The 9,706-nt window shown below is 42.0% G+C and overlaps 1 protein-coding gene across 2 annotated transcripts; it reads right to left on the reverse strand.

The window, feature by feature from the left end:
* Positions 1 to 333: 333 nt before the first annotated feature.
* Positions 334 to 6,987, reverse strand: FBXO5 (F-box protein 5). Of its 2 annotated transcripts, none has more exons than XM_081854378.1 (5): positions 6,750 to 6,987; positions 4,315 to 5,010; positions 3,454 to 3,544; positions 1,630 to 1,803; positions 334 to 1,304 (listed from the first exon to the last, which is right to left on the reverse strand). In XM_081854378.1, exons 2-5 carry the CDS (start codon positions 4,968 to 4,970, stop codon positions 1,053 to 1,055), a joined length of 1,173 nt encoding a protein of 390 aa, XP_081710504.1. In that variant the 5' UTR covers positions 4,971 to 5,010; positions 6,750 to 6,987; the 3' UTR covers positions 334 to 1,052. The 2 variants fall into 2 exon arrangements, with proteins under 2 accessions (XP_081710504.1, XP_081710505.1); XM_081854379.1 differs by lacking the exon at positions 6,750 to 6,987 and adding an exon at positions 5,886 to 6,687.
* Between the last annotated feature and the right edge of the window lie 2,719 nt (positions 6,988 to 9,706).

A 9,706-nucleotide genomic window follows, 5' to 3' on the forward strand; every position in this document is an offset into this window, starting at 1 on the left:
AAATGTTCTCTCTAGCTGCATGTGTAATATCTTTCAAGGAACTCTTTGTTATGAGAGGATTAAAAAACACACAGTTCTTGTTCTTATTGCTCAGGGCAATTTTCCTTTCTAAAAATCTAGACCAGGAATTGGGAACCTCAGGGCCAGAGGTCAAATGTGACCCTCCAAGCCTATTTGTCCCTAGTGACTCTTCATTGGGCCTGAACTGTGATGTGCACATGGCTAGCTTGGCATGGTGTATGTGACTGCCTCCCTCATTGTATGGAGTTCTGTCCATGCAGGAATGTACCTGTCTCTAGTTATTTGTGTGCTGTAACAAACATAGTGCTGGTATTATTTATAAAGTTAAATTTATTTTTCAGCATAGAGACAGACAAATATTTAAGTATTTACAAGTATATAGGCAGGAGAAGCATCTTGGATTTGAAGAAAAGTAAAGGGATAACTGGCCATCAGGATATTTGCCCAGGAATGAAATGGGGGCATGTTTCAGCAGTTATGAAGACCAGAGTGGTTATTAATCCCAGTCACATCCAATGCTTTGAAAATAATTAGAGAAAACTTGGTCAATAAATATTTCAAACCGCAAATACAAGGGTATTATTGCGTATTTAGCAAAAAATGCATTTCATATCCATTGTCATTCAACAGTAAAGTTCTAAAAGCTTTTGTAAGGCATGAAGTCTGAATACATTAAAACAAAAGCTCATTTCTTAAAACAAATTTATTCTACTGAACTTTCAAAACCTAATTCCACTTTCTGTTCAGATGCTAGCTTGCTACCCTCTCCATCCCCTTAAAACAAACTGAATTTATTTTTTTTTGGTGAATATCCTTTTTAAAACAGCAGGTAGGACATTTGGAACAGCAAATTCATTTTTAAAAAATTTAAAAGCATCTAACCCACTGGAAAAGTTCCAAAATACATTTATGTTTTCATTCTTTTTTAAAAATGGTTTTAAACAAGTCAATTCTTTCTTTCGTATTCACTCTTTTGGACTTCCAAATCAGGTCCCATGGTACAACAGCCACAGCCTGTCCCTCAGTTCAAATTAAAGCCTGCGTAAATTTTGTTTGCTTTTTTTGGTACCAGGAAGGGGTCCTGATTTGAAGGAGGGCTTCAAAGACTTTCCACTTGAGCAGTCCTTGGCACTATGGTAGCTGCATAAGCACTTTGTGCAAAAGTCAAAACCACAGCCTTCACGGATACATGTTGCCCTCTGCAGATGGGAATCATACTTAGCAGGTGAACCACAGTAACTGCAGACTTTCAGGCTTTCAGTGTTTTTCAAAGTCATGGCAACCTGTTGAGCAAAATAAAACTTTTTAAAAAGGATTTTGCTTTTGTAAACATCTCCCTGAATAAAAATGAAGCTCATTTAAATAGACACACCATGTTTTTACAGCTTGCATGCCCTTCTAAAAAGAATTTAAGGCTTCCTCTACTTCAAATTCTATTGTCAAAAGATACAGCCTGTTAAACAGTTCAATATGTTGCTTGCTTAATCTGGCTTCACAAGGTTTGTACTGTATAAGAATAACTGGCACATGATATGGGGCCATTGTACTTGAAATTATTACTAACAATGTGGCATCACCAGAAGCCACTCAGAATTAAAAGCACTTTACCTCGGAAAACTGTGTGTACCGGCTGTAGGAGGAAGAGCTCTGGTTGTCCACCTTGATTCTGGATGCTTTTTTAGAGTTTTGTGCAGCTGATACTTTCTGAACGTGAGTTAACGGTTCTCGACAAAGAGCGTATTCCCTTGTATCACCCTGTCTGGAGGCCTTCACGCTGTTATTCTGCCAAGAAAATAATGTTTATTACAAGACTGCGGATTAAAAAAGAAAGTAAAGTGCTAATTATCTGTTAGTATACACACACACACATCGGAACCTGCTTTTGTATTCAGGGAGTAAAAAAACAAAAGCAGAATAAGGAAATTTAGCCGAAACTTTGGAGACGTCTTCCTTCTAGTTTCTGGCACTATTCCTACAAAAGACAATCTACTATCTGACCAATAGATGTCTCAGCACCTTTGCCAAATTCTCAGGAATGTTCATGAACAAAAGACCCATGATGTAGAACAGGCCATGCTAACTCACAGCTTGTATCAGCCCTCCAGGTGGCATATGGATCAATAGCCTCCAAATGTGTCTTTGGGGACCTTATTAAAAATTGAGGTATTAAAAATTAGATCCTCAGGTGTTTTTTGCTTTTGGAACTTCCAAAGAGAGCTATACAAATATGGATTGGCTGGCAGGCTACTAAATGTATTTGTAGGCCAATTTCTTCCCCAAATTTATTTGCAAGACTGGAACCAGGGCTTCAAAAAAAAATCTATTTGATGGACTGCCAGTAGCAACAGCCACTGGCCACATTCACAATCCAATCTTGGCTTAATAAGCTGAGATATGTTTGAGGTTCATAGAAGTATAGAGTTGGAAGGGACCACAGGGACCATCTAGTCCAACTCCCTGCAACGCAGGAATCTTTTTGTCCAATGTGCATGCATCCACATACAGCACCTTTATGTAAGCATGCATGCATGACAGGAAGCCTCTATCTGTCATATATTTCTATTCCAACTGAACTGGAAACTATGGTTAATATCGCCCAAACAAACCAGGTTCTGGAAACCAGCTTTAAGCTACCTTTCATATTCTGACTTGTTTAGAAGCCATTATCTGCTCTTTCCTAGTTTGGACATAATGGGAAACTAGTTAATTGCTGCTTCCTAGATTGTATGTTTGCAAAGCGCTGTGTGTGGTTGTATGAAGTTTTGGAATATCTCAGATGCTTAAAAGAAGATTTGATTGTACAGGCATTGCCACTGGCAACCCAGCATATAGACTCCTGGCATGCTTTGCTGCTTGCACAATTGGTGGTGCAAAACAGCTGCATGCAAAGCTGACCAAGGCCCAGCCCTTACTCTTGAGCCTTGCCACATATATTAATCAGGCCCTACCAAGTTATCTGGCACAAATAAAAGCAGGCTAACAAATCTAGCCAAAACTTGTGGGCCTGAGAAAACGAGCAAGTTACCTTTACAGGAGGGGTGTATATACCTTTTCAGCCCAATGGCCAACATGTCAGTGGTGGGTGGGGCCAGAGGCAAAATTGGGTGGAGCAACAAATCCAAATTGTGCCTTTGTACAGTAGACTAGTTCCTATGCATGTACCTCTCTACCCTCATAGAAGGAAGAGGCATCATCAGAATTCATGGAGGCATTTCAGCCATGCATGAAGACTTGGGAGTACAAAGGAGAGCCTGTGAGGTGTGTGCCCTGGACCAGACAGAGCCTGAGGTTCTCTACCTGTGCTTTTTAGCTTGTGTTAGAAATCAGATGCTTGCAACAGAAACAATAGAACCCCCTGCCCCAGTTCCTAGATGTGTAGGTGCTTCAATAATAAAAACAGGACTTAGAATGGGGGAAAGTAGAGATTCTTACCAAAGTCAATTTCAGTGCTTTGTTATACATCTGGAAAGCCCACTTGTCATCTTGTAGAATTTTTTTCCACGTAGTGCTCACTTTAGCCACACTGTTGTGAAAAAACCCATCAGTTATATTCAGAAAATAAGATCAAATCCTGTTGCTTAACCAAGTAAACAATTCTACCTACAGATACCTTCAAGGCACCATTTATAAACCTTTCCATTATTATAAATCTATAGGCAACCTCAGTGCAGAGCTGTACATTCATCTCCCTCCTATGCCCTTTTAGAAAGGACGTGCACGTTTCAGAAGTGTCCACTCTAAGCTTAGCACAGCATAGGAGTTGGACAGGTTCATATTCTATATTCATATTCTCGAAATGAAATAAAGGAAAGCAGAAATGAAAAATGATAAAGGGTTCTAACATCTACAAATATAAAATTGTTTTCCCTACCAATGCCTTAACAAATTAAATTGAATGGGTAACATTCAATGTCATGTGAACAGACTTCCCCTTCCTCGCCTCATATGCTCAGAGGGTCTTCCAATCCTCCAGAGTATATTTTGGAGTTTGGTGCAACTGCAAAGGTGAACAGAAAGAGGAATCCTGTTGCATAACCAACAGGTCTCTTCTGCTGATTGGATGTCACCCAACGAAGGTCATTCTGAGATATTAATATTTATTGCCAGAGCACTGGGAACAGACAGTAAAAGAGAATATTTGCACAATACTTCACATGGGTATGCTAGCTGACACATAAGTTATGTCTTCATGCAGTATTTGTCCATGAGGAAAATTAGTGCACTAAAAATGGTCTCTTAAGCTTGACCTTATAATTCAACTTAATGTACAAACACCATATTAAATGAACTCACTTTATCAAGTCCATATAGCTGAGATGTTTTAAGATACTTGCTAGTAGATGACTGAACTTTCCATGGAACAGCTCACCAAGAATGTCTAATTTATCTAGTCCCATTTTTTTGCCAATTAGATTCCTAAATTCCATGTTTTGCTTGGAAACAATCTTATCTAAGACAAGAGCCCATGTCTTTGGATTTCTTCTACTAGTTTTTTTCAAAGTTGAGCAGACAAGTTCTTCAAAATAGAGGACTGGAAGCAAATTTTTTCTTTGATTAAGATGGTGATTTGGTGTATTATTGATGTTTCCTGCCAAAGGCATGCTATCATCGTGTACAGTAGATTCGTGCTGATTGCCCAACAAAGAGGAATACCCACTGTCCTCATTTCCATTGTCCATTTCACTGACACTCTGAACATGCCTCCACAATATTTCTTGGTTTTCTTTGTTGTTATGTACAGGTTCCTCGCCACTTTGGATGCTGACACTCTTGGGACTTCCATTGTGCAGGTCACTGTAGAAAACCTTCTGATAGTCTTCATTGCAGTCTTTACAAAAGTCTTTATCATAATTAGCAATACAGAGCTCTTCTGATCTTTTCTCTGTTCCACCTGGTTTTAATGGTGAATGTCCACAGTGAACATAGTAACAATTAACATCACGTTTCATTTTCAAAGTGGTTTGTTTTTAACTATTGTCAGAATTGTATCTAAAACAAAAATAAAAAGACATTAGCCTTAAAATTATTTCAGAAGACAATCTGGAAGCATTGTTGAAGGGCTGTTCATTTGTTTTAAAACATTTAATTCAACACTTTCATGTTAATATAAAATTACGCTGCAGAAATATAGGGCTTTTTATACATGTGATTATTTCTTACTGTTTATAGACAGCTCGCTTTAATACAAATGAACAAAATAACTTACAAAACACATTTTACAAGGCATTTTACCTCCAGCGAAGATGAGGATAAACTGCCAAACTAAAAATTATTTACTCTGCATAGACATATTATATGCCAGGTATGGAGCAACTTGGAAAGCTATAAAAGGAGGGCTACAAAATGGCAGATCAGGATAGATGGTCCTGAATTGGCATGTTTGTCCAATTCCCTGCTGTACAGTTAAAGCATTATCAGCCATGGGCCATTTCCAGCTGGGTCCTGGGGAAATAATGGCTCTACTTTCTCAAGGATTATTAGGGGGTTCCCCTTCATTCAGAATGCTGCTAGAGAAGGGTCAGGAGAAATAGCCTTTCTCCAAGGCGAGGCAGTCATGGAACCTAGTGGCGGCTAAAAAAAATACAGTTATGGTGCATTAAGCACACCGCCAGTCCTTTTCTCAAGCACCCAACTCAACAGTGAGGTACAGTTTGTAATGTGAAGGCGGTGGGGAAATCCAGATGCTGTTTTGGGCATTACATCCTAAAAGGCAGTATATATGCTGTGGTTGGAAAATATATTCAGATGTGAGGGAAGTTTGCCTCACACTGCCGTCCCCAAAGGAACGAGAAAAAGCTCCCCCCCCGCCCCCATATCAAGGTGAGTGGCAGTTTCTGTCTATCGGGCCTCACCCACCGACCCACTCCTATTCGTTGGTTAGAGCAGTCCAAAATCGCTGTTATTTCTCCTCAGCCCGCTGCCATCTCTGAGGGGTTGGGGAGGCGCCTTCTCAAGGAGCGCGGGAGATGGGAGAATGGACATGGGAGGCCCGCCCTGCCTGGCTTTCCCCTTAATAAAAGTATGTCTTTCTCGGGGGGGGGGGAGATATTAAGTCGCACCTCCGACCCCCCACCTCCCTCCAATTCAAAGCTCGAGCACGCGCTTAATGGCTGCTCCCACCCTGGCGGGCTCCAGATTACAGAAGCGAGGGAGGCGCAAACCCGCCCGCGCCCTGCAGAAATGGTGCCCACCAGGCCTCCCGAGGCAGGAAAAATAAGAGGTTGCGGGGCGAGGTGGAGGAAAGGATCTCGGGTGGGTGGAAGGGACCATTCAGTGTTTTTTCACGGGCTCCCCAATCCATAGCCCACGTGCGCTGTAAGGCACAATTGGGTGGGGGGAGGTGGTTGGCCGGGGTGGGGAGAAGCCCACCTCCTGAGCAGATCGCGGGATAATAAACGAGTTCAGTAAACGGAGAAGAGCCAAGGGGGTAAAGGGGATCATCATTTCCCGCACTTTAAAGGAGCTCCCCGTCCACTACGCGGGAGAGCGACGCAGGGCTTCTCCCGCCGGCGGGACTCCTTTCCAGCGTCAGTTCCCTTTTATTGGGGAGAAGATGGCAAAATATGGACTTTTTCATCCCATCCATACCAAGCTGGATCCCAGTCCCTTCCCATCCATTCCTACCAGGCGTTCTTGGGGGGATTTGGGGCCCCCACATCGCCCCCTCCCCAAAGAGGGCATTGCAGCCTTGCAGGCGCCTCTTTCATCCCTGCTTCCCTCCCCTGTACCTGGAACGGAGGAGTCGATGCACTTCTACGTTTTCCTTCCCTTTTCTTCTTCCTCCGTCCTTTTCCCTAACGGGGCTCTTCCTCGGCGCTGCTTCCCCAGCCGCCACTAGCCCGCTTGCCTGCTCTGGGCGGAATTTCTTTGCCGGGTACTTTTAAAAACTTTGAATCTGGTATCCAAAACTAGAGGAGCCAATGGGGAGCCACCGCTGAAGCTCGGCGGCCAATACGGGGAAAGGGAGAGGCGGAGGCCAATGCCCGCACGCGAGAGGCGGAGCTGCCGTTGGGGGTGGTTTTCCCTCTCTCTCTCTCTCTCTCGCCTGCCAAGAGGTTTTAAAGGCTGAGGGCGCGAGCCTGTGCTACTCGGGGCCTTGAGGTGGCGGGGCGGGGGAAAGGCGTGCCCACCCCCCGCCCCTCCCGCGCGCGCGCTGTCTTTCACGAGCTTTGGAGGGAGACGCGTTGGAGCGCGGGAGAGGTTGCGGCGCCTGCCCACGATTTCGAAAGAGCTCGCGCTCTCCTTCCCCGGGCCATTCTATTGGTCAGAGTCTGGCGCCCAGCCCTGGGCTCCTGCGCGTTCAGGAGACACCATTCGGGCCTGGCGGGCTCTCCGCCTCTTCAGACCTCTTGCCACGATAGTATAGTATTAGGATAACTGAGGAGGAGGAGGAGGAGGAGACACGTAACACGGTACCGCCTCTTAGACATGTTCCATCTCCCCCGGCCTATAACAGGTAGAGGAAACTGGTATATAATTAAGTCTCCTTCTTAAAACTCGAGCTTTCACAATCCCGAGTATGATTAACTTGGCAGCAAGTCTTACTAGATTTCCTAAATTAGTTGGGTTCTTATAACACAGACAAGGGGACCAGAAACTGACCTGGGAGTATTTCCTTCTATGATACCTGATTTCGGGGGCGGGGGGAGTGGATTGGTTTAAGGAAGGAGGCAGATTTCATTGTTCAGCTTCTCAGGTATTTTATTTTATACAGCCTACTAGTTTTAAGCCCTGCTGCTGAAAACAAATCCCAAAGCTAAACCTTTTCACAGAATTAGGATGTAGCTTTAAGTCTAAGCAAGTTTGGAATTAAAGCCAAAGCTTGCTCCAATATATTCATCTTTAAAAAGCACGCTAGTAACAGTAATGATTCCACTTTGTTGGCCTCCTACACCTCCACACATGAAAGCGTGGAATTGTAGAGTTGGGACTATGAGGGTCATCTAGTCCAACCCCCTGCACTGCAGAGGGTTTTCCTGTAAACAAGGCTTGGGCTATTATCTTTAATTGTAAGCCCCCATGTATTCAGGAGCAGAAGCAGGTTTAAGCTGCAAGTATGGGAGTACCTTCTATTCAATGCAGTAGTGCTTCTGATATTCTAATGGTGCAATCATGTCTTGCTGCAGTGCTCTTGGACAATGAAGCCCAATACTTAGTTTAATCTCTCTTGAAACTTCCCTAGCTACCTGATGGAAATTGCTCCCATTTCCGAATCAAGGACAGCTTGGTGAAGCCTTATCAAAGGTATAAACATTATGAAATTGCATTACAATTAATTTTGTTATTACCATTATTGTACAATAATAGAATACAATAATTCTACAATAGTAGAATTGGACAAATTATGCTAGTAGACCTCAGTTTAAAGCTACAAAAGGTAATAAGATTCCTTCTGCCATGTCTACCCCATTTTCCACTGGTTGAATGCACCAAGGCTCTTTCCAGGTCATGTTTGCAGCAGTTTTATGTTTGTTGCAAAATATATTAATACATTCCCACAGCTATCAAGAGTGTTAACTGTGTGGGACTAGGAAAGTACCATTACCCCATCTTGCCCCCCTCCCCAAACACATCAGTTACAAAAGCAGCATGGAAGTGCATGACAGGCACTTGGTACAATCCTAGATAGATGCACTAAGTAATAATTGTGACAGCTATACTTTCCTATCCAACTTTTAGAAGACCAGCTCTTAACAATTTTTATTAGCTTGTTCATAGAGCCTGAGAGCTATCCATAGATTCATTCAACAAATATCATGAATAAACACATAACACTTCATGCCTCTGAAGTGTTTATGCAAATCTTTACATATAAATAGCAAACACCAACACATTACCTTTGCCTCCAGTTACAAAACTATCAGTGTTGAATAAAAATCAATGCAATACTTTGTTGTTGTTGTTTTAAAAAACAGGGTTAGCAAGAAATACTTGCCCTTAGATAAGACTATCTGCTAGACTGGAGTAGGGTATAATAGATAGTATGGATCTTTCTGCCACAAATTTTAGTACCAAAAGAATACATTATTTCCCCTCTATGTCTAAACATAAGGGAGCATATATAGGATACTTGTGCAGAGAGAAGAGTCCTATGCATAAGTCCCATTGAATTCCATAAGACTTACTCCCAGGTAAATGTGAATAGGACTGATCCTAAAACTGATCTTAAACACAGTTGCAAGAAAGAAATGTTTTATTGAATTCAGAGACTTGCCTTTGGATAATCGTGTTTAGGATCACACTGTAAATATGCAGCATATTGGTTGAGATTCTCCTAAGTAAAAATATTAATATCACATTTAAATGTTTTATGATCAATAAAGAGCCAAGGCATCTTTCAGTAATACACAGGCTAATATTCCAACAAAGAACAATAAAAATACTTGGAAAATCTTTTACAGCAAATCAGCATATGAAATAAAATACTATGAAGTTGTTTTTCCAGAAGCAAATGAACTTCATATTTGAAGAATTTATTATTTAAACCTAACAAAAAGTTGTGCTTTTGAGATAGGCACAGTCCTCCCTGAAATTCATTTTACTACAGCACGACAGTAGCTTCACTGCAGAAATGCTTTCTCAGCTTTTAGGACATTCAGGTAGAAATGATTATCTTAAATCAAGTAGCTTTAACTACCCTCACTTAATACAGCAACATAATTTTAATTTGGGTAATCTATCCTTT

This window comes from Podarcis erhardii (genome assembly GCF_964252035.2).
Source record: "Podarcis erhardii genome assembly, chromosome: 3".
Classification (NCBI taxonomy): domain Eukaryota; kingdom Metazoa; phylum Chordata; class Lepidosauria; order Squamata; family Lacertidae; genus Podarcis; species Podarcis erhardii.